A 26100-nucleotide genomic window follows, 5' to 3' on the forward strand; every position below is an offset into this window, starting at 1 on the left:
AGTTTAAATAAGTTGTTTTCCTGGTACAGACCTGGCTTTTAAGCATAGTCCACAGATTTCAATAGGGTTGAAGTTGGGACTTTGGGAAGACCATTACACATGTGACTGTATACATTGGGGTGGCTGTAGCTCAGTAGGTAGAGCAGGTCACCTACTGATCGGAAGGTCAGCGGTTCGATTCCTGGCTACTCCAGGCTACATGCCAATGTATTCTTGGGCAAGATACTTAACCCCAAGTTGCTCTCCGACCGTCCTGTCGGAGTATGAATGTGTGTGAATGTTAGTTAATTAAAAGCACTTAGCTTAGTAGAAACATGGAAGTGCTTGTATGAATGTGAGTGCATGGGTAAATGTAAAAAATGTGTTGTGTAAGTGCTTTGAGTGCTCTGACTGAGTAGAAAAGCGTTATATAAGAGCTGGTCCATTTACCATAAACATAGCATAAAAATGATTATTTATCAAATCTGCAATATAGATAATGGTATATGAACTAGTTCTTTTCTACTCTAATTGAGCACCCAAAGCGCTTATACAACACATTTGCATTCACCCCCATTCATACAAGCACTTCCCTATGAAACTAAGCTAAGTGCGTTTACTGTCTAACAATCACACTCATTCATATTCCAGTGCTTGCATTGGAGAGCAACTTGGGGTAGTATCTTGCCGAAGAATACTTTGGCATGCAGCCAGGATCAAACCGTCAACCTTCCAATTAGTGGGTGACCTGCTCTACCTCCTGAGCCACAGCCAACCCCTATGTAGTATGTACCATATGTAAGTAACTGTGTGTGAGTGCATAGGTGTATGTATGTGCATATGGACCATGAAAGGAAGATTAATATTTCAATTAGAGAAGGGGTAGGATCATAAGTTTAGACCTACTCCAGTTCAAGAATAAAATTTGACTTTAAGATATTAGCTTTTTTTGTAGTTTTTTTTTTTTGTGTTCACCAACTATGAATTTTACATGTCTGAAATAAACCATCTAGCTGTGAGATACACGTTAATCCTTATATATTGGGCAATGATGCGTTAGTTAGTTTATTTTCCTCACACACAACAGGAAAAATAAAATCAAGCTCCATGTGACAAAAGCATATTTCACATTTCAGTGTGTACAGTAAATTGAATGCTATGAATAAATTCACTTCATATACAAATAAATTATATTATATTCTTATATTTAAAATCCTTCTCCTCACCTACAAGGTCTTGAATAATCAGGCCCCATCTTATCTCAAAGACCTCACAGTCCCATATCACCCCAACAGAGCACTTTGCTCTCAGACTGCTGGCTTACTTGTGGTTCCTCGGATACTTAAGAGTAGAATGGGAGGCAGAGCCTTCAGCTTTCAGACCCCTCTTCTGTGGAACCAGCTTCCAGCTTGGATTCAGGAGACAGACACCCTCTCTATTTTTAAGATTAGGCTTAAAACTTTCCTTTTTGATCAAGCCTATAGTTAGGGCTGGATCAGGTGACCCTGAACCCTCCCTTAGTTATGCTGCTATAGGCCTAGGCTGCTGGGGGGTTCCCAAAATGCACTGTTTCTTTTCATTCACTTTATTTACTTTGTTTATACTCCACTCTGCATTTAATCATTACTTGTTATTAATCTCTGGCTCTCTTCAACAGCATGTCTTTTTTCTCTCCCCTCAGCCCAACCGGTCACAGCAGATGACTGCCCCTCCCTGAGCCTGGTTCTGCTGGAGGTTTCTTCCTGTTAAAAGGGAGTTTTTCCTTCCCACTGTCACCAAGTGCTTGCTCATAGGGGGTCATTTAGACTGTTGGGTTTTCTCTGTATTATTGTAGGGTCTTTACCCACAATACAAAGTGCCTTGAGGCGACTGTTTGTTGTGATTTGGCGCTATATAAATAAAATGGAATTGAATTGAATTATATTCTCATTTGAATATTAAACAATACGACAGAAGTATTGTAGAGATACCACTGGATATAGAAAATAGCAATACATCAATACTCTTACCCCCCCAGAAACAAAGACAGAGTTAGACAAAAATGCAGTATGTTTAAAGGTTCTTGTAAAAATGTTTTTGTAACAACCTCTGCAAAGTTTAATGAAAACAGCATTCTACAAAAAGGTTTTACTGAAGTTCTTCAACCAAAACAGTATCACATTCTTCTATGTGCATTTGAAATTATTTTGTCTTGCTATCTTGTTAAACAACATCTAACTAATCTAATGTTTCTGTTCTCATTTTTTTTAAAACTGCAGAGTCTATGCTTCTCTAGGTAACAAAATAACAGCCTGTTTATGACAGTAATGTGAAATCTATACAGATATTTTTAATGCAAGAGTATAGCAGGGCCCTATTTCAACTTCAGTTGATATCTCTGCAAGACAATACATAAACATCTTGGACATAGCTATTCACATTTTGGTGATAGATTTTGTTATTTTAAAATGGTTTTATACTGTTTTTTTAAGTAAGGGTTTTTACAAAAAGTACCTTTTAAAACATGGTAAAATACAATACCAGGTGCACTTAATAGCCCTATAGGGGAGGTGTTTGATTGTTCCAAGGTTGTAAACAGATACCACTGACAAGCTAATAGGTGTATTTGAGGTAATTGCATAGATGCACATCTGCTTTTAAACCTCGGCGCTCTGGGCAATATTGTCTTTCTCCCTATAGGCAAAGCAGCTGGGGAAAATGCCGATATTTCCTGCACAATGTCCCTCTAACCACTCCTGATTAACTGCAAGAGAGTGTGAGAGGGAAAGACAAAAATTAAGTGAACATTTCTTGCCTGTGAACAGAAGATCCAGGATTGTGGCATAATTTTAAATGGAAGATAAAAACACTTTACAGTTCCACAAACAGAAGTTTCAGTTTGATGGTGAGCTGTGAAGCCTCACCTTCACCGAGGATGTCAATGGTGTCACCTTCACTGAACTCCAGGTCCTCTGGGCCCTGAGCAGTATAATCATACAGTGCCACCATCTGGTAAAGAATAGTACGGTTGGCCAGGGGGTCTTCTTTCTGAAGTAGAATAGCACAATGCGAGTAAATGACTAAAGCTGTAAACTGGTTGGGGTCATTTCCTCATTCAAATGTAGAGAAAACAACAACCAACAGTGAAACTGAATGAAACAAAGAGCTGACAAAGACATTTTAACAGCTTCTGAGTGATTGAACAGGACTAAGCCACCAGCTAAATTTCTACTTTACCAGCATTCCAAATAACAAAAACTAGCAGATTGTAGCAGATAATACTAGTGCATGTGATGCGTGATATGATCATTAATTATATTCGATGGGACTATTACTGATCATATCATGCATCAAATGCACTGTATTATGATGTGTGATATGATCAGTAATTTAATCGATGGGACAATTATTTTATGCATTTCATAAAAATCTGGCAATTGCAGACCTTAAAATAATTTGCAAGGTCCTTGCCAAAAGATTAGAAAATATTACTCCATTTATTATACATCCAGATCAAACAGGCTTTATCAAGGGTCGGCACTCTGCCAATAATACACGTCGACTAATAAATATAATAGACTATTGTTCTATTAACAAATTAGAGATGACAGTCATGTCTTTAGATGCAGAAAAGGAATTTGACCAGGTAAATTGGAAATTCTTACTAGCAGTTCTACAAAAATTTGGATTTGGTTCATCCTTTATAAAGTGGATCAGAACACTACACAGCTCCCCAAATGCACGTGTTAGGACAAATGATCTCATTTCCCAAAGCTTCAGTCTGCAGAGAGAGTGGAGAGAGTGGGCCCACTCTCCACCAGGCCCACTCTCTCCCTCTCTTTTTGTCATTTTCATTGAGCCACTAGCAGCAGCAATCCGTCAAAATGCAAATATTAAAGGGATTCAAACTGGAAATACGGACCATAAAATTAGCCTTTATGCTGATGATGTATTACTTTTACTTGGGAATTCAAAAGCTTCCCTTTTGAAGACTATCACACTGATAGATAAGTTCTCATCTATATCTGATTACTCTATCAACTGGAGTAAATCAACAGTTTTGCCTCTGAACTGTAATTTCCATAGAACCTCTAGGACCCCACTAAAGTCAGGAAATATTAGATATTTAGGCATAAATTTTTCCGCCAGGCTCTCAGACTTGGTAAGATTAAATCATATTTCCTTATTAAAAACAATAGAGGATGATCTATCGCGTTGGAATAGTTTACCTATATCACTCATGGGGAGAATTGCTGCCATTAAAATGATGGTTTTACCAAAAATTAATGATCTATTTTCACTGATCCCTAATAAACCTTCTCTTCCTTGGTTTAAGTCACTAGATTCAAACATCTCAAAATTTTTATGGAAAAACAAACCATCAAGAATAAGCTTAAAAACTTTGCAAAAGCCAAAACACAGTGACGGTCTAGAATTACCAAACTTTTATTACTATTTCTTAGGCAGTAGATTGCAGTATATTTCAAAGTGGATCAAATCCAATTCATTAGACAACCCATGGCTGGATCTAGAACAGGCACTTTGTGGAAAAATAAAAATCTCGGATCTACCTTCATTAGCCCCAGTATTAAACATCATAACTGCTATAAAAGCCTTAGTATAAACACCTCTCTGACAGCCTGGTGGGAATTTTTAAAAATAACTAAGTCTTCACTTATCCCCTGTAAACTAACACCCATTTGGAACAATCCAGATATTTGTCAGAAAAACAAAATGTTGAATGTTCCGTTATGGCGTGATAAGGGTGTAAATAATTTAGAACATATTATCCAAGATAATAATATTAATAATAATACCTTTAATTTATAACGCACTTCACATTTTAAAAAGATGGAAACCTTATTACATTCCAAGAACTTAAATCAAAATATAAAATTGGCAAAGGTAGATTTCTGGAATATCAACAACTTAAGCCATCTTACAGGGAAGATTTAACCTCAATCAACTGAATTTAGAAATACCTACATGGGTAACAGAATTTCTTAACCTCTGTACCCCAAAATTGTTGTCAAAATTATATAAATTATTACTAAAAACTGATGATTCAGTTCTCATCCCAATTGCAAAATGGGAGCGTGATCTTTCTGTCAACCTGGATCAAAATGTATTGACAGAAATATGTTTAAATATCTTCAAAATGACTAAAAGACCCCAAGTACAACTTGTACAATATAAAATTCTCCATATAACACACTATACTGGACAAAGGATGTTCCAAATGGGCCTTACACACTCAAACATATGCACCCACTGTACAAGCGATTCAGAGGAGAATTATCTACATGGTCTGTGGTCTTGTGTACCTGTTCAGAGATTTTGGAAGAGGATATGTGAAGACCTATCCACATGGTTTAGCTGTCATGTCCCAACTTCCCCCAGACTATGCATCTTAGGTGACATCAGTGAATTAGTTGTTGAATCAAATATATCACACATAGTGCTTACCGCCTTGTGCATTGCTAAGAAAACTATCCTCATGAATTGGAAGTCAAAAAATAAACTCTATATTACTCAATACAGAAATTTATTAATAGACCATGTTAGTTTAGAGAGAATGTCTGCTTGTTCTAAAAACCAATTGGAGGAATTTGACTCTCTTTGGTTCCCACTGATCAGCTCCATTACTTAGTGGGGGTGGTTGGCTGTGGGCTCTGCTCCTGATGTGCTTTGTAGGCAGTCGGGTGAGGACTCTTGAGGCCTGTATAGCTGGTAGCCTCCTGAGACTGGAGTCCTGGGGCGACCTTCTGGGGATGTCTGTGTGCCTGTCCTGGTTGATGGTGGTGGGGGCTTAGATGGTGCTGCCTTACGGTCCTGGAGTGTGGGCCGGGATGCTTGGGGGGGCGGGTGCCGGCCCTCGGTCGGTTGGCTGGTCTTCCCTGTGTGGCTCGGGGGCTGGAGTCTGGGGCCCAGGCCCTGGGGCCGTGCCGGCTCCCCCTGGCGCTGGGGGGGTATCTGCTGTCCCGGGCGAACCACTGGGTGGGGTGGGTTGGCCTGGCCTGCGTCGGGGTGTCCGGTCTGCGCTTTTGGGGCCCTGGGGTGCATGCATTGTGGGGCGGTGGGGTGGGGGCCGTGGTGGGGTGGTTGGGGGGGGTCAGGGCACTGTATTTCCAACTCAGGCCAGTATGTCCCGTCGCTTGTTTGTGTCTGTTGTCGAGAGAATGGGCGTCTAGTGTGAGCGGGCCGCCCTCTGCGGTGGGTGCAACGGCGCCAGTCTCAGGTGCTGCAGTGCTCCGGGATGCTGTCACCACGGCCTCGGGCTCACCTCCCTGGGAGGCACCCCGACCTCCCACACCCTGTGCTGGGGTGTGGGAGGTCGGGGTGCCTAACTTGTGCGGGGGGTTCCGTCTGGGACCTCTCTCGCCTGTCTGCTGGGGGGGGGTGTTCTCTTTGGAATGAGTGGCCTCGGGCCTTCGTAGGTCTTGATGGGCTGCTGGTGGCCTGTGCTTCCTGGGGCTTTCTTTGCCTGCCTCTAGCTTCTGATGGGCAGAGCTGTGGCATTCTGCCCTCATTGGTAAGTACATTTCATGACACAAACACATACACCCACATAATAACACAAAATGGTTGGTTTGTGTAACTATGCTTCTTCTTTTATTTTGTTTTCCCCACACAATTTTTAATTTTTCAAATATTGTCAGTATCTTATGTTTAACAAGTGATGAACTATTTGGTTTACTTACTTGCACTCTTTCCTGTTTCTTTTTTCTATTTTTCTCTCTATTTTTTTTCTTCTTTTTTCTTCTTCCTCTTTCCCTTTCACTTTTCTTCCCTTTTCTCTTTTCTTTTTCCTAAGCCTGTCATTTCTGGCACAATTTGTCACATAGCATGTTAAAAATAATTCAAATAAAATAAAAGGTCACACAGTTAACAAGAGGAGCCTATAGAGACCCTATATAGAGCTCATCTTGAAATAGCAAATATGTTTGGCACAACAGTGCATTCAGATCACAGTTCTGTTTGCAAGACTTGCCAGACATGACAGGCTTTAAAAAAAAAAATCTGGCAATTACACTTCATGTTACACTACAAGTGAATTTTATATTCCATATTTCACTTAGTATTTTCTATAAATGCAACAATGATTGTTGGTGAGTAACGATTTTACTCAAAACTTTCAGAACCTCTTCCTGAATGTGGTGCACCTTTACTACCCTATTATCAATACAGTCTCTCAGAAAGACTTAAGATTTGGTTTAAAAAATGTGTCAGGGAGTCAGATGCAATAAGAGAACACTTTATTTTTTTTTTATAGAAATAAGGATTTAATCAAGCCAACAAGTCTTTTCAAGTATGCTTATGAATAAATAAATACATTGTGTTAAATGTTAGTTCATGTTTTAAATAAAGCTCCAATTTTGAATTTTTCTCAGGAGCTGGAGCATTACAAGGTGGTTTAGGTTTTGGAAAGTATATTTTTTACAATAAAGTCTTAAACCTTGCTAAAGCAAAGAACTGATTATTCTAATCGACTTTGGAGCTTCAAAAAAGGCAACTGGACTTCTTAGAGTTTCTTTGAGATGTTTCACCTCTCATTCAAAAGGTTTCTTCTGTTCTAAAACCAAAAGGTGTAGAGTCACAGATATTTCATCCACGGGGCGTAGTCACCACAATCAGTAGTGTTGGATGAAACCAGTGTGGGCTTTCAAGTGACCTACAGTATTGGAGTGACCTGAAGAAAGGTGTAAATGGGGGTTGAGGCACCTGGGAAGAGACCTCGAGACTGCATTGTAGACGGAGGACAGTTAGTGTCGTAATCCACCTCCTCTGTTCAGTGATGGTCACTCACAGTGGACATAGGTGGCTTCTTTTACTCCTCTTTCAAACCATCTGTCTTCCCATTCCAAAATGTGAACATTGGCATCCTCAAAAGAGTGCCCTTTCTACTTTAGGTGTTTTCTATTTTTAGGTGAGTCCTGTCCTGTGAAGGGAACCTGCAAACCCTTTAAGAACGGGCCCACGTTTTCACTGCTAATTTTAAAATTGATTTCAAATGAGCTAATGCTAATTAGCTTACTCATGTTAAACACTAAATGCCACACCTGCTTGCTCATTTAGTGATGTGAACAGTTAGGCCTGAATCAGACTTCTGCCTCAGGTCTTTGCATGGCCTACGTATGTAACCAGAAATCACCTCTTAAGTGTATACCGTAGTCAGAATCCTGAGATGTATAGTTACATTTGTGGAGAGTTGCACGTCAGGTTATGTCATCCTGCTGGGAGACCTCAACGCTTGTGGGCAATGACAGTGAGACCTGGAGGGGCACGATTGGGAGGAACGGCCCCATCTGAACCCAAATGGTGTTTTGTTATTGGACTTCTGTGCAAACCACAGTTTATCCATAATAAACACCATGTTTGAACAAAGGGATGTTCATAAGTGCACATGGTCAGTGATCAATTTTCATCATCAGATCTGCGGCTGTATGTTATTGACACATGGGTGAAGAGAGGAGCTGAGCTGATTACCACCTGGTGGTGAGTTGGATCAGGTGGCGGGGGGAGGATGCTGGACACCTAAACATATTGTGAGGGTGTGCTGGGAATGCCTGGCAGAGTCCATGAGATCTTTAACTCCCACCTCTGGCAGAACTTTGACTGAGGGAGGCTGAAGACAGTGAGTCCAAATGGACCATGTTCCGCACCTCCATTGATGAAGCTGCTGCACAGAGCTGTGGCTGCAAGTTGGTTGGTGCCTGACATGGTGGTAATTCCCAAACCAGATAGTGGTCACCTGAGGTGAAGGGAGCCATCAAGCTGAAGAAGAAGTCCTATCGGGCTTGGTTAGCTTGTGGGACTCTGGAGGCAGCTGATAGGTACTGGCAGGCCAAACAGAATGCGGATTGGGTAGTGGCTGAAGCAAAAACTCAGGTGTGGCAGGACTTTGGTGAGACTGAGAAAGCGGTGCTCTACTCACACAGTCTATAATGCAGGAGGGGCCCTGCTGACTTCAACTGAGGCTATAGTCAGGCGGTGGGAGGACTACTTTGAGGATCTCCTTAATCCCATTGACACGTTTTCTGTAGTGGAAGCAGAATCACGGGAGAAGGCAGATGACTCACTCATCACTAGGGGTGAGGTCACTGAGGTGGTTAAACAACTTCTTGGTGGCAGGGCCCCTGGGGTGGATGAGAGTCACCCTGCGTTCCTGAAGGCTCTGGATGTTGTAGGGCTGTCTTCGTTGACACGCCTCTGCAAATTTGCATGGAGCTCTCTGGCGATGCCACTGGATTTGATTGTGGTGATCCACATGATTAAGAAGGGAGACCGGAGGGTGTGCTCCAGCTATCAGGGGATCACACTCCTCAGCATCCCCGGTAAGGTCTATGGCAGGGTGCTCGATAGGAGGCTCCATCTATTAGTTGAACCTCAGATTCAAGAAGAACAATGCGTTTTATCCTGTGGGGGGGGGGGGGGGGGGGGGGGGGGGGTCATTCAGTCCCTGTACAACTGCAGTGAGACCTTGGTTTGTATTGCTGGCAATAAGTCGGACTTGTTTCTTGTGGGTGTTGGACTTCGCCAGGGCTGCCCTTTGTCACCGATTCTGTTCATATTTTTTATGGACAGAATTTATAGGCATAGCCAAGTGGCAGAAGACTTATGCCTTGGTGGCCTCAGAATCTCATCTCTGCTTTGTGCGGATGATGCGGTACTGTTGGCTTCATCAGGTGGTGGTCTCCAGCTTGCAGTGGAATGGTTCACAGCCAAGTGTGAAGTGGCTGGCATGAGAATTAGCTGAGGCCATGGTCCTCAGCTAAAAAAGGGTGGAGTGCCCACTCTGGCTCAAGGATGAGTTGCTACCCCAAGTGGAGGCCTGGGAGTGACGGGAGACCGGAACACGAGATTGACATATGGATTGGGGCTGTGTCTGCAGCGGCACTAGTTTGTCATGGTAAAGTGTAAAAGTGAAGCTGTCGATTTACAGTCTACATCCCTACCCTCAGCTATGCTAATGAGCTTTGAATGAGGTCGTGAATACAAGTAGCAGAAATGAGCTTCCACCGAAGGGTAGCTGAGCTCTCCCTTAGAGATAGAGTGAGGAGCGCAGCCATTTGGGAGGGGCTCAATGTGGAGGAGCTGCTGCTCCTCCACATCGAAAGAACCTGGTTGAGGTGGTTCAAGCATCTGACTAGGATGCCTCCAAGGTGCCTCCTGGTTGAGGTGTTCTGGGCATGTCCTACTGGGAGGAAGCCCCATGGCAGACCCAGGACATGCTGGAGAGATTATATCTCACACCAAACCAAAGTGAGGTGTCCATATTTAGAAAGCGTGTGCCATATGCAGGTACTGGCTCAGTAGACAGAGGCCAATTGATGCAATGATGAGGAAATCTTGCAAAATGTTGCACATAAATGCACCACTATTTTCACCAGCTAGCCTCTGTTTGCATCAGTCGGCTGCTGAGCAGCTGTTTATCATGGTGCTTTATCATGGATTTTCAGTGAAAACAGGGATGTTGTGCTTAACTAATACGTCCTTTATATCTGATTCTGTTCTTCTTCTTTCATTTACTCCCATTGGGGGTTGCCTGAGCATATATCTGTCTATCTCACGCTATCCCTAGCATCCTCTTCTGTCACACCATCTGCTTGTCCTCCTTCACTACATCCATATGTCTTTTCTGCACATGTCCAAACCATCTCAGACTTGCCTACCTTACTATGAAAACAGAAATTGGTGGGAGTATTACTGTGACACCCCCCATCCAGCACCATATTGAGTTTAGACACTCACCTGGCACCACAGGGTGGCTCTGCTGGCCTCAGCCATGTCTTGCACGGTGTGACCCAGCTCCACCTCCCCATCCAGAGGTGTCAAAATGCAAGAACCATGTTGCTTACGTCTAATGAGAGACAAAGAGAGTGTAGTCAGGGGAAGTGGCAGACCAACAGAAAAAGATGGAAAATGGAGGGCATCATAGTGACAGACACGAGCAGGCAAATGATAGAAAATAAATATCAGATAACTGTGCATATTGCAACATTCTTTTGACAGCTAGACAAACAAATTGGTTTTGCTGTTATAAATCCATAAATATCATATAATGTTTTTTTTATATATATAATTTTTATTTATTTATTTATTTTTATTGGGGGGGCGGGGTGTTTCTATCCAAAAGTAGGTTGACAGACATGCAGTTACCTGAGGCGCAACTGAGATGCTGGCTGGCCTAGTTTCTCTGCAATTTGTTCCTTCAGCTCACTGTATGGTGTGTCCGGTGGGACAGACAGAGCCACAGTGTAAATGTAATGGACTTTCACTACCACAGAGTCTGCCTCAGCTCCCTGAGCTGAGCCGGCATGCTGAGAATGAGAATTACAAAACAAGAACACATTTAAAGATAAAATTGACAGCTGGCCCTCTTCTTCAAGAGCTTTGAGTGCTCAGACAGTAGAAAAGCGCTATATAAGAACTAGGCCATTTACCATTCCGGGGGTTGTCTTTTTCCTTCCCAGTCCTATGCACCCCCACCACCACCACTACATCATTCACACACGTAGGATCTCGGAGAGGCCACGTGTGGAGCCACGAGGCCACTTGCCTCTCCTTTTTGTAATTGCAACACATCATGATACATACAGGACCTTCGGGGACAGGCGTGTTACCCAGAGGTTTATAAGATGGGACTGCTGAGGTGGCCCCACTCAGCTCTTCACTACTGTCTGCCCCTCAATTTTATTTGCACCTTGGACATTGAGGGATTTGTGGGGGCAGTGTGGATGAACACTGATGATTAGCAGTTAGGTGCTTGTGTCACAACTGTCCCCTCAATTTTAACAGCACCCTATACACCACATACATTGACATACACAAATACATGCACTCATCATATCACCGATAAGTTGGGGTGGGGTGGTCATAGCTAAATGTAGCACAATACGAAGTAATTCGACTGGGTCTGGTGATTTTTGGATATAACTGTATGGTACATAGAGTTAATAAACTCTAAAAGGTCAATGTTGTAGTCCCTACAGATGAACATTGTCTTACTGAAAAAGTTTGAAAACGTGTTTTCCATCCACTCTTTGTCTGTCTTATGACAGGCCTCAGTGTTGTTTCTGTCCACCATAATCCCATTAGCATTAAAGAAGGATGTTACTTGTTCTTCCAAGGATTCAGCATCCTGTTCATTTTGTTCTTCTCCAGTCATCATCGTCACTGCCCAGGCGTATGTACGTGGTTTTATCTTTAGACCAGTTATTATGATGTTGTTCATTCGAGAGAATTCTTCCAACTCAGCAACCTGGTTCTCCAACAACACAATCGTCCTATCCTTCTCTGTGTTTAGAAGCCTCAAGGCTTTAACTTCTTCCACCAAGTTCAATATTGTTTCTGTTGTTGTCTAACAACAGAAACCTCCACTGTCAGCACATCAAGGGATCTTGTAATGTCCTCAATCTCTTCTGAAGCTGGAATAATCTTTTCAGTGGCATTCTGGTTTGTGTATATGTCAGCCAGTGATGTATCAGTGTAGCAGTGTTAAACTTTGGCATAGATCCACCAAAAGATATAAAGCAACTCTTATATTCTCAGTCCTAATTTGGCATGCAGACTGGAGCAGCTATTGAAACACCAACCTTCCAATTAGTAGATGACTTGCACTACCCCCTGAGCCACAGCCACCCCTACAACCCTCCCTATTTAGATCAGGGAGAAGGAGAAGGATTGCATGCATTTATGTGTCTTAAGCTGCACATGTGTTACCTGGTCTCTTGCTGTGTTGGCTGTATATTTGGAAGATTCAGAGTCTTGCATTGGTATGTGGGTGGCAGTAATGTAGGATGGAGGTGGAGTGTCTGAGGCAATATGTCCTGCAGGGAAAACAGTAAAATGTACAGTGTGAGAAAACACAGTAAATACTTAATAGCAGGTTAGACAGCTATATGTTGAGTTTGTTCTGAATCTGTTCCACAGGGCAAATATACTTGTAGCAGTCTTGTTTTCTGACATTAATGCAAAGATAATGGATATCAGCAAACACCAAAAGGATGAAAGCTGCAGTTGCCCCTAGAACCTGCTGCAGCAGTGCTTATGTTTTTAAAATCATAGATTTATCTCCAGTCTCCAATGCAAACATGCATAGTGTTATCTTCCAAAGATACAACTAAAAATAAGAGACCATTCTGGGTTGGTCAGTTTTGATTCCAGGACATCACACCTCTTCACAGCCATCCCCTGCTGTAAGGCTGACATGTAAAACAAAGCATGTATATGTAGTTCAACATATTAACATGGGAGACATCCTCATGTGGCTACTAAAGTTTTTAGCTTCAATTTTTTCAGACCCAGTGGTTGTTCCTTGGTCATCACAGTTAGCAGACAAAACCAAGTTATTGGAAAAGGCCAAAGTGCCATGTATTAAAGCAACTAAGCAAACACATATTGCTAATAGCCAAATAACTAAAGTAGATTTCAAGCAAAACTCCAGACAGTGTGCAAGTTAGCACCGTCCATTACAAAAAATAAGTTACCTCATGGTATTCAACTCAATTCAATTTTATTTATACAGCGCCAAATCACAACATTCACCTTAAGGTTCTTTATATTTTAAGGTAAAAACCCTACAATAATACACAAAGAAACAAACAATCAAAACAACCCCTATGAACAAGCACCTGGCAACAGTGGGCAGGAAAAACTCCCTTTTAACAGGAAGAACCCTCCAGCAGAACCAGGCTCAGAGAGGGGGAACCATCTGCCATGACCAGTTAGGGGTGAGGGGAGCGATATAGGACAACACACTGTGTAAGCTTAATAGTGAACACATTGTAAGTGAAAAAGTGTGAGTGAAGAAGAAACAGTGCATCATGGAAATCTCCCAGCAGCCTTGACCATAACTAAGGGATGGTTCATGGTCACCTGATCCAGACCTAAGCTTTATCAAAAAGGAAGGTGTTAAGCTTAATCTTAAACAGACAGTCTGTCTCCCAAATCCAATCATAGTCAATAAAGATGGCTGTACATTAGCTTTAGGGTCTGAAAAGTGAAGTCCACAAATAAGTGCCTGAAAACTTACAACCATCTTTTATACAGTCTATGATTGGATAAAGAATTGGAATAGGAAGAAACAATATGGAACTATAAAGTGAAGTCTTAAGGCCTTTACACACCAAGCACATTGCAAAAAATATACATGAAATTCTGAATTTCTCTGAGGCTAAATTGTCATGTAACCTATATAGACACCGAAAGTGTTGTGATTATGTGAAAAAATTAATCCTCAAAAAATGCACTGTGAAAAAATGAGTCAATATTAAATGTTGACAACCTTGTCCTGATGCTTTTTAACAAGAAAAGGAATAATTCTGGATTCTGGGTTCATCCAATTCTCACAAGAAGGTAGAAGCAGGGAGAATTTCATGGTGTTATCCAGGAGTTGAAGCTGTAGCACAACTGCTTTTGTACATATTTCACGATGTCAGTGGGGCAGTTTGAGCTGTTCTTAGTAGAGTTGGGACCACATCGCATGAGACAGTGAAATAATTCCATAGAGCCAGTTGACCAGGAGCACCATCTAGCTGTGTGTCTGAGTATTATTTTACTATTTCTATATCATTGTATATTTGGTACCACAATCATACCACTGTATGTTGCCACATACAGTGGTCTGATTGATCAGATCTGATTATTTGCATGCAAAAAAAAAAATTCTGAAAAAATCAAGCTTGATCCAAAAAGTGTCCAGTGTGTAAAGGCCTTTACTGTACTAAAGTTTAACAACAATCTGTACAGTGTGTCTTTTTCACATGGGAACTTGTCGTGTAACCTATATACACAGTGAAGGCATTGCTTTTTAATGAAAAATTCATTCTCAAAAAGTGCACTGTGAAAAAAAATAAAGTCAACATCAAGCGATGATGAGCTGGTCCTGATGTTTCTAAAAAAGAAAGAATAAACTTCCTCCAGTTCTTGTGAGAAGACAGCCACAGGGAGAAGTTCATGTAAAACAACCAATTTTGTACATATGTCAGCAGGGCAGTTTGAGCTCTAGCTGGTAGAATTGGGATTACATCTGAGGAGGCATAGAAATAATTGCAGAGAGCCGATTGACCCGGAGCAGAATCTGTGTGTCTGAGGTAAAGTAGTATTATTTTACTATTTCTGTATCATTGAATATTCACTACTGGGGTACATTTTGAGCTATGAGTGTGCTTGCTGCTAAATGCAGCGTCTGATTGGTCAGATCTGTTTTCTTGCATGTGAAAATTAGAAAAGTTTGATCCAAGAAACAAATGCCACAAATTAAGTGGTCAGTATGAATGGCTGTATTAAGAACAGGTGAGTCCAAAAAACATTTTTAATGCACAAAACTTTCGCATGAATTTTACATGTCTAGTGTGTAAAGGACTTTAGAATGTGAAATCTCTGTATTTACATTGTGGTGTTTACTCAGTTTCACCAATTTATCTTGCCATATCAGCAAACATGATAATGTTTCGACTTTGTGGCCTTCATCAGGGCATGAAATAAACTAGACATTCTTATCATTTATATACAACAATTTGGCAGAAAATAGCTTTTTGTTTGTTTGTTTAAATCCACAAAGGTTAAAATCACAGGCAAACATGTGGCAAAGATGAAGCCAGAGACCAGACCGAACACAGACAAAATATTGCTATAACCAATGGTAATGGTCTTGTAATCATGCTTAGATGGAGCAGATGAGAGGAAAGAAGGTGAGGAGGTCTTCCTCTATATAGGCAAAATGATTTTACCCTGAGGACGGGCTGCAGGACTGTGCTGGAACTGCGGACGAGTGGGTGGTTTGAGTTCCGGTGGGAGGGGGATCCCACTGGGAACCCTCTGTGGAAGAAAATAGGGCATGAGGGTCAGTGAAGAAGCATTTTCTTTCCAATACAAAAATGGATTTGTCTCCCAGCAGACGCAGAGTCCTTTGTTGAAATCAAGTGTGTAATCTTGTAACTGTTCTGCCAGAAGGGGTTTCATACATTTTCCCTGATACAACAGTTCTGTTGCCTCAACTCAGGGGGCAAACCAAAGAAGAATTCACCCCAATCTGTAAAGTGCCTCAATTAAAGCCCTAAAATGGAGCCTAGGCTGCATTTCCTCCCAAGACAAGCACAAAATACTGTGTTGGACTAAGTGTTCTTACAAAGACAAGTACATTACATTCTCCTTTTTGCCTTTGGATGTCTTGACATCTGCTGGTTCGAGCAGGGATGCTGGCAAGAGTCCTCTCTGAAAATGAAGGAGTAAAAATAAGATATGTAGCAAAAAAAAAGCTTGTACACAAAAATTCTCAGTATTTTGACTACAAATTGGTACATTCTGACGAACCTGAGGAGGAATGATTGCATATTAAAATATAAATTTGCAAAAATTGAAACCTTTCTGATCAAACACTCAAAGAGTTAGTCATATGGGTCTTGGGTGATCTGATCATAACTCAAAAGTTCTAAGTACATGTCTAAATACAGCTGGATGTGATGTGATGTGATCAACCAGACCACATACTGAGATGGTCTGAACCACATTAGGACTGCATATCCATGAGTCCATGCTTTGGTTAAGCACTGGCTCATGGTATAACAATATCAAATAAAAGCACAATAACAGGTAAAAACAGCATGCAAAAATAGTGTGAGACAGTCATTTTGTGTGACTTGTTTTGCCTGAAAATATGACAAGGAATCAATTCTGCATTGTCTGGGACTCTTCTCTTATTATCTTCCAGACTAGGTAAGTAGAGGTCTTCACAGTGCTGTACTTGAACCCTACTACCCTCTTGGACTGGAGAGCACCTGCATTGATCTGGTTCTCAGCTATATTATGTCAGATGGGTCGAGGCTGGTTCCCCTTTCTAGAGGTCCCAGCTCTGTCCTAGGACAGAATTGGTCAAGAAAATAATAGAGGGGTAATTGTAAATGGGCTAGTTCTTATATAGCCCAAGGATACATTGGCATGCAGCCTGGAGTAGCCAGGAATCGAACTGCTAACCTGATCAATAGGTGACCTGCTCTACCTCATGAGCTATAGCCAGGATGTAGTGTGAGGGTGCTCATTTCTGTTCAATCTGAGATTACCTGTCCATCATATATAACAGTTGCCATCTCATTTCTGTTCTCCTCTCCAAATAAAAACACCATAGTGCCTCCAGGCACTGTCAGCTGTCCTGGTCCCTGGGCCATGTAAGGAACACGCACACGCATGTATCGTGAATCCCTAACAGGTAGTGAAAAGACAAAATCACCTGCATATCCACAAGCATTGCTTTATGTATTAAAATAGTATCACCCTCACACATTTTCTGTGTATCATATATCAGACTCACTGAGCTCCATCCACATTAGGCTCATAGAAGCCAGGTTTCTATACAGAAGACAGTAACAGTTAGCAACTGCAGTGGCTCACAATAATGTCATACTCACACTGTAGTTAGGCTTACCTGCTGCCTCAAAGGTTCAAAACCTCCAAAGTCGTCATTGGGTATCATGGACGAAATCACCTGCAGATGTAGAGCATTACACATGAATGCATATTAAGTAAATGGATTGATTCTTATATAGCGCATTTCAACTCTACTTTGAGCACTCAAATCGCATTGTACAACATGCCTCATTCACTCATTCACCCATTCATACAAGCACTTCCTTCTACAGCTAAATGCTTTCTAATATTCACAAACATTCATACTCGGTTGCATCGGAGAGCAGCTCGGGGTTCAGTATCTTGCCCAAGGATACTTTGGCATGTAGACTGGAGCAGCCACAGAATTAAACCACCAACCAGGTGACCTGCTCTACCTCCTCAGCTACAGCCACCCCATAAGTGATTCTATAAAGTTTAACTTGTATGTTGTAAGTCATATTTCAAATGTTTAAAATGACATTGATAAAAACAGTTGTAATACATTCAACTAATACATACAGTGAAATTGTACTTGTATTGGTTATATTGGCTTGTGGGGGTGTAAAGTGGGACCATGTTCACAATCCATTACATCATCCAGGATCTTCAAGGTCAACTTAATGATTTATTGGTCAAAAATTGACAAAAAGCTTTGTAATTTAGAAACTATCATTCTTACAAGTGTGTTGTGTATTGTCAACATAGAGAAAGTACCATTAAAGGTTTCAAACATTACACATTTGACTTCTGACCACTCAATTAAGGTTAATAAATTGATAAAGGCCAAAGTGATAATCCTATATAAAGCTATTAAAACCGTTTTTTTACTGCCATTGTTTGCATTGATAACATATAGACATATAGAGAATGATATATGGGGTTCTAAATATCACATTATTTTGGATCTCTGACTTCTTCAAGATCAAATAAGGTCAAACTTTAATAAAATGTCTTATCCACCCTCCACCCCCCACCCTTTTTTTAAGCCCATCCTGTCTGGCAGCTTTTGCAATCATGATCTGAACGAATTGTTGCACCAAACATATTTGCTTTTCCAAGACGAGCGGTATAAATTTTCCATAGGCTCCTCTTTTTTGCTTTTTGTTTTTTATTTTTAATTATTTATTTATTTATTTATTCATTTCTATCATTGAGAACAGTGGAAAAGATAGGAATAAGGAAATTAAGCACAGGCAGAAACACCAGCTGCTGCACCTGTTAAATAAATAATGCATACAAGTGTGTGTGTGGGAGAAAGAAAGAGAAAGAATGTAAATGTCTGTGTCTACTAAAAGTAAATACTGGCCAGTGCGTGAACTGCCCTGGGTGGAGGTTTGTATTCTTGGACAGCTTGTTGTATGGTTAGCTTTTTCTTTTACCATACATGTTTCTGTCTCTTAGCTGTCTTTGATGACATTTTTAGATCATATTTACATGATTAACTTAATTGCTCATGTTAATTAGTGTGCATTTCCCTCTTCAAATAAAAACATTAGGGCAGCATGGTGGAAAAGTGATTAGCACTCTCATTTTACAGCAAGAAAGTCCTGGGTTTGAATCCAGCCTGGAATCTTTCTGTGTGGAGTTTGCATGTTCTTCCTGTGTTTGCATGGGTTCTCTCCACTTACAGCTTCCTCCCACAGTCTACAGACATGTATGTGTTTAGATTGTTACTTGGTGACTCTAAACATGTTAGCCCTGAGACAGATTGTGTTGAATTGGATAAGTTGAAGAAAACATTATTAACATAATATGTATAACACATACATACCTTTGCCTTTCCTAAGAAGTCTCTTTGCTGCAGTTGCTCTATGTCCTGTTTCCTGGGACGAAACACCACACCCTCCGGTACCAGGAGAGGAACCAGGGACTGCTTTCTCTGTTTTTAAAGTTATAGATAAGAGTGTGACTTTGTTATTTTAGAATCAATAAATCTGTAGTTACATATTTATATTTCATTTTCTAGTCTAAGCTTTAGAAGTCAGTGTAAGTCTAAAAAGTTTTATTAAAATAACTACAGTTTTCTCTCGTAAAAATTTATATTTTTACTGAAAAGATTTGCACAGAAAGACACATGAAAAATTTTCTTTTTTGTAATTTATTTTGAAACCAGTGGTAAAATCAGTTGTTCAGGGGTTGTTAATGTGATGAATGACTACACAGGTGATTTTTTTGCAGCCATGTAAGCATATAAAATTCTCTGCTGTTGTCACTGTTGGTCCATTTAATTGGATAAAAATAGACACTGTTAGATTGACACTCTGACAGCAACCGCTCTGCTGATTATAAATCTGTGTTGTAATCGCTGTGTCCATACTTATTCCCTATTGACAAATGAGAAACTGTAAAAGTGCTCATGTTGCGTACAAAAAATAATGTCTAACTAGGAATTCAGTGCAGCTTGAATTGCCTTGACAAAGGTGTTAAACTTGCAGTTTGAGAAAAATAAAAAATAGACCGTTTTCTGTTTCTTATTCTTTTAGAATTTATGTTTTGATCTAAACGGAAATAAAAATTATAATATGTTCTACATTACATGGATTTGCAGTATGAAATTAATTTTTTAAAAAAATCCATTTTGCATTTTTATTATCTGTTTTTAAAATGAAAAAGAATGACCAAAAAGTACACAGACTAATGTAGGCCTGAAGGTTCATAATCAGGCATTTCAAAAGAAGGTCACCAAGAGGAGGAGCAGAGTGGCTTAATTTTTTTGTATGATGTAAAATTTTTGAGTTACCTTGTTAAAGGTAGAAATTAAAAGATATAGATTTTTAATAACATTTATGGGATGATTGTTTTATGAAAATTGGGTCACTACTGTTAGAAAATTAAATTTTTTTAAGCTATATATAGCCACTGCATGGCGATAAAAAACACAAGTCCACCATATTAAGATAACATTTTTATCATGTATTTATTGATCGATTACTGAAGGACAATGAAAGCCATTGTATGACAACACATTGCGTGACATTGTGAAATGTTAAGAAACATAGCCACAACCAAGAAACATGGCCACATAATGCAAAAGAAGGTACCCTTCAAATGTTCCTGAAGTGTGAAGTGTGAAAAGATTTTTCAGTGATTTGCATAAATGCAGAGTAACACAAATGCTCATATAACCTTATACCCTGTGTGCAAACAAAATGTTAACAGAGAGGCTGCATCTAATGAGACTAACCCTGCAAAATGCACAGGCATAGGCTATCGTTTGGCAAATAAGGGCAGATCACTTCTGGAGCACGCAGTTTACAGCTGCAGTCTGGAGCGACATACAATTGGACACTTTAACCGAGCAGCGTACAGACTGGCGTACTGAGCTGTACTGTACTGTGCTTGGCATTGGCCACTTTCAGTGAGCTTCTTGACATTGTAGCATTAACATATGCCACAACTCTGAGAGCGGCATGCCTGTGGCCACTTTCAGATTTCATCTCTGCTGGGCACTGCTGGCTATGGCAATTGGTCAGAACAAATGTGGAAAATTCAATGGGTCTATCTTGAACAAAATAGAAGTCATGATGAATTAAATTTTTTATTGAATTTCTAGGGCATGACAGAATTATGCCACTTGGTCAGCACGTAGCCCTTATGATAGAGAATAACTGTAAAGTTTGAGTGGTCTAACTTAAATTTCACATTAGTTATGGCCAAGATACCCTGAGTAGAATAGATGCCAATAACACTTGATTTTTTCTTTGAAACATTCAAGCTAATAAGTTAATTACATTTTTAAAAAGTCTAATAAAATACTTGTCCCACACTGCACATGGACCACAGAGTCCAAAATGGACATCTTGTGTTATTGTTTTATATGTGTCATGCAAACTTTCTGCATTGACTGAAAAGCCCATTTACACAAAGGTGATTTTTGAGAAATGTTCACAGACTGGTTTTGTGTTTTTCAATGCTTTTGTTCACAGTATACCAGCTACACAACAGACAATGGGTTCACATTGCCCTAATTTTGCCCATTCTTATATTTACATTTCGCCTTCAGCTATTCTTTATTATCAGTTTAATTGTATTTCGGTGTCCTTGCTGTAATGCGAAAAACAGCACACAAACATGGCCAAATGATTCATTGTTTTCCAGGAAGTTAATTCATCCCCTTTTTAATGGTCTCTTTACAGAAGTAATAAACTAAGCTTTCCTCGCTTTGGAAAATTTCCATAGGACATCAAGTGTAGAAGGAAAAGAAATGCAACATTGCAAGGGCATTAGCTTTTGGAAACATGTCACAGAAGTGTGCCTCATTTCCCTTTTAAGTAAAACAAAAGTAAGGATACTCACCCTAATGCTTTCCAAAGCTTCCTCTATGTTTATCCCTCTTCCAGGTCCTCTCTCCTGGGTGGCTGACAGCAGGACATCCCTGGCCTGCTCCCACTGGCCCATTCGACAATATACAGCTGCTGCATTATATAACACCTTGGGGCCATATCACAATTACACATTTCAGTACATCACAATAATAATGTTATCTTTAGTTTTGTCAAAATCTTTTTATAGGAATTTCATAAAATCATTTACCACAGTAAACTGTGTTTATGGTTCGTCTCTGTCCCTGTGCTCACCTGTTTCCTGTTTTACTTTCTCAGTCCTTGTCTCTTATGCTCTGCGTTTAATTTTACTTCCTGGTCTTTTCAATTGTGCTACCTGCACCTGTGTTCCCCACCTGTTGCTTGTTCCCTTGTTATCCCCTGTGTATGTAATGTCTCTTTTTCCCTGGTCTTTTGTTATGTTGTCATCAATTGTTACAGCTATATGCGAGGGTGTGTTCTGTTATCGCTTTCTCTCTCTCTCTCTCTCTCTGTCTCTCTCTCTCTCTCTATTCCTGCACAGGAGCTGTCATCCTTTTTCCAACAATGGGCATTCCCATGCCCAGTAAAGGTCACCCTTATAAAGAGGAGGAGGTGGTTCAGTGGGTTGGGATTTTTGGGCCAGTTGAAGCAGTGCTTTGGGCTGTGTGGATGTGTGAAAGTGAAGCACACAATGCTGTGTTACTCCCAATGTGGAGGTTACTCCCACATTCTCCCACACGATGTAACATCAGTGTTAAACAGCTTTGTGTCTCCCTGCTCCTTAGTTTGTTATTTAGTTCTGGCACCTTGGCCCTATTCCAGAACACAGGTTTAGCTACAAACTCTGGGTTTGTTAACCCTAAAATTGTGGAAACCGTTCCAGAAGGAGAGCTAACTTGAACTCTGTGAACTTAACCTGGTCGCTGGCAGGTTTTATCCAAAAAACTTTGACTTTGCCTCCGACTCCTCCCCTCCTCCTCCTGGGTTGTTAACCCTAAAATGAGGGAAACTCGGGTTTTCAGTTTCAGAAGGAGAGTTAACTTCAACTCTGGGTCAGTTACTGGGGCAACAGACTCCGTGAACCTAATCTGCTACCTGTCAGGTTTTATTCAACAAACTGTGTCTCTCTGACTCCTCCCCTTCTGCTGCACCTGAACTAACTCTCTGACACTCCCATTCATTTCCTCATTCATAAAGTTTTTTGTCAGAGTAGTAAGAGGATCAATTTAATTTGCAGACATTTATGTTTTTACAACTATTGAAATCCAGAGATGTATAGTAACGAAGTAGAACTACTTAAGTACTGTACTTAAGTACTAAAATGCAGTATCTGTACTTTATTGGAGTACATATTTTTTCCCCTACTTTCACTTTTACTCCACTATATATTTTTGATTAATTTAATACTTTTACTCCGATACATTTTTCACGTGCTGAATCGTTACTCGTTACTATTATGAAAACGTTATTAATCATCCCCAAGTCATAGTATCAATGCCAGAGCGGTAGATGGCGCTGTCACGGTTTATGAAGCTGGCTCATCATTGGGCGATTTGAGCGATCAAGCCTATAAAAAAAACGCAGGCTTCGTCTCCGCCTTTTGCGCTGTTGCTTGGAAGTATTGAGGACAGAACGAGTCAGCTTACTGTCCGATATCGAGATGGATGACGTCCCAGGAACACCTTGTCCAGGTTTGTCTTTTAGCTGCTCTGTGGACTGCCCCTCTGGCCTTTTGAGATGTTTTATTTGTGTTTGTTTTTTTGTAAACACTTGTATGGCCTTTTATCATTGTACTCCAGCTTCAGCCAAATACATTGTGCCTTTCAAATGTTTGAAATAATATAAACAATGATAATCAAACTTTTGACTGCCTTTCTTTAATATACACAGTACTTGTACTTTTACTTGTACTTGTACTTTCGGTACTTGAGTAGCAATTTTTGAAATACTTCTACTTGCAATACTTAAGTACCAAAAAAATTGAGTACTTCTGTACTTCCACTTGAGTATGGTGTTGAAAGAACACTTCAACTTTTACTCAAGTCAATTTTTTTATATAGTACTTGTACTTCGACTCCACTCCTCTACTCCAGTACTTTATACATCTCTGTTGAAATCCCAGCTAGACATTAGTTTGTTACTTTCTGTACATAACATGAAGCTTTTACAGTCGTTCACTCAGGATCAGAATCAGAAGCCTTTGGTGTCATCAAACACAAGTGCTTGACAAAATTGTGACAGCTGCCGCTGGTCAGTGCATTACAAGGAGTACTAACAGTAATATGCACTGCTCAAAAAAATAAAGGGAACACTTAAACAACACAATATAACTCCAAGTAAATCAAACTTCTGTGAAATCAAACTGTCCACTTAGGAAGCAACTCGGATCAATTTCACGTGCTGTTGTGCAAATGGAATAGACAACAGGTGGAAATTATTGGCAATTAGCAAGGTACACTCAATAAAGGAGTGGTTCTGCAGGTGGGGACCACAGACCACTTCTCAGTACCTATGCTTTCTGGCTGATGTTTTGGTCACTTTCGAATGTTGGTGGTGCTTTCACACTCGTGGTAGCATGAGATGGACTCTACAACCCACACAAGTGGCTCACGTAGTGCAGCTCATCCAGGATGACACCAAAGGCTTCTGATTTTATATATATATATATATATATATATATATATATATATAGATATATATATATATATATATATAATATATATATATATATATATATACATATACTATATATATATATATATATATATATATATATATATATATATATATATGTGTGTGTGTGTGTGTGTGTGTGTGTGTGTGTGTATATATATATATATATATATATATATATATATATATATATATATATATATATATATATTAGGGGTGGGACTCGATTAAAAAAATTAATCGAATTAATTACAAGCTTTGTAATTAATTAATTGAAATTAATCACATTTTAATCGCATTTCAATATTTGACATGAGAAATATTAATTTAAGTTTAGTTGATGAATGAATCAATATACATGAGCTTAAACTTCAAAATTTTGTTCATTTTCCCACCAGTCTACTACACAGACCAAAGAAGGGTGGAAGTGCTCCTGTGATAAGCAAACTCCTGAAATTAAAGTTAAGCATCATAACTGGATAGTTTTATTCAACATTAATGTCTCACTTAATATAGTTGGAAATGAATCATTCTCTCAGCTGTATTCCTTGATGTTGAAATGTGTTAATCTTGTTTTAACAGCTTATTTTGAATTAAAGACTTAAAATTAAACCACAAAAAGGAGAAAAAGTTCGTTCTCTGTTTAACAGCTGCTTTTACACAGCTGTGCTTCGCACTCACGGTTGCTAGGCGACATGAGCTACACAGAGGTGACGGCAGCTGATATGAAGGCTAGCCGCTCACTTCCGGCCTTTGTGGGCTGCGAAAGACGTGGGCCGGGTCCTTCGCAGGATGCAGCCCCTAATTTGGACATTGTGCGTCGATATAATCTGTATGCCTGGAACTCGTGCACTGAGAAACGTTCCACGGTGCAAAGTGCGATTAAAATGCGTTAAAATTTTTAACGCGTTAATTTCCCCGTAATTAATTAAATCGAAATTAACGCGTTAAAGTCCCAGCCCTAATATATATATATATATATATATATATATATATGTGTGTGTGTGTGTGTGTGTATATATATATATATATAGATATATAATATATATATGTGTGTGTGTGTGTATATCTCTATATATATTCTATCTCTATCTCTCTCTATCTATCTATCTATCTGTGTGTGTGTGTGTATATATATATATATCTATATATATATATATAATGTGTGTGTGTGTGTGACCTGGAGGGGCGTGATTGGGAGGAACGGCCTGCCCGATCTGAACCCGAATGGTGTTTTGTTAGTGGACTTCTGTGCAAACCACAGTTTGTCCCATAACAAACACCGTGTTCGAACACAAGGATGTCCATAAGTGCACATGGCACCAGGACACCCTAGGGTCGCAGGTCGATGATCGATTTTGTAATCGTATCATCAGATCTGCGGCCGTATATTCTGGACACTCGGGTGAAGAGAGGAGCTGAGCTGTCAACTGATCACCACCTGGTGGTGAGTTGGATCAGGTGGCGGGGGAAGATGCTGGACAGACCTGGCACACCTAAACGTATTGTGAGGGTGCGCTGGGAACGCCTGGCAGAAGCCCCAGTCCGGGAGATCTTCAACTCCCACCTCCGGCAGAACTTCGACAGCATTCCGAGGGAGGCTGAGGACATTGAGTCCGAATGGACCATGTTCCGCACCTCCATTGTTGAGGCTGCTGCTCAGAGCTGTGGCTGCAAGGTGGTTGGTGCCTGTCGTGGTGGTAACCCCCGAACCAGATGGTGGTCACCGGAGGTGAAGGGAGCCATCAAGCTGAAGAAAGAGTCCTATCGGGCTTGG

The 26100-nt window shown here is 40.3% G+C and overlaps 1 protein-coding gene across 1 annotated transcript in view; it reads right to left on the bottom strand.

The window, feature by feature from the left end:
• Positions 1-2043: 2043 nt before the first annotated feature.
• Positions 2044-26100, bottom strand: part of LOC115777660 (NADPH oxidase activator 1-like) — a 37566-nt gene continuing 13509 nt past the window's right edge. The window contains exons 6-17 of the mRNA XM_030725603.1: positions 21643-21777; positions 19118-19225; positions 17384-17443; positions 17270-17307; positions 17022-17160; positions 16108-16176; positions 15693-15780; positions 12682-12788; positions 11119-11279; positions 10711-10819; positions 2883-3006; positions 2044-2722 (exon numbers count right to left, since the gene is read on the bottom strand). Of these exons, the coding sequence (XP_030581463.1) occupies positions 2616-2722; positions 2883-3006; positions 10711-10819; positions 11119-11279; positions 12682-12788; positions 15693-15780; positions 16108-16176; positions 17022-17160; positions 17270-17307; positions 17384-17443; positions 19118-19225; positions 21643-21777 (1245 nt within the window). The 3' untranslated portion in view covers positions 2044-2615. The remainder of the gene's footprint in view (positions 2723-2882; positions 3007-10710; positions 10820-11118; positions 11280-12681; positions 12789-15692; positions 15781-16107; positions 16177-17021; positions 17161-17269; positions 17308-17383; positions 17444-19117; positions 19226-21642; positions 21778-26100) is intronic.

This window comes from Archocentrus centrarchus, unplaced genomic scaffold (genome assembly GCF_007364275.1).
Source record: "Archocentrus centrarchus isolate MPI-CPG fArcCen1 unplaced genomic scaffold, fArcCen1 scaffold_63_ctg1, whole genome shotgun sequence".
In the NCBI taxonomy this organism is placed as follows: Eukaryota; Metazoa; Chordata; class Actinopteri; order Cichliformes; family Cichlidae; genus Archocentrus; species Archocentrus centrarchus.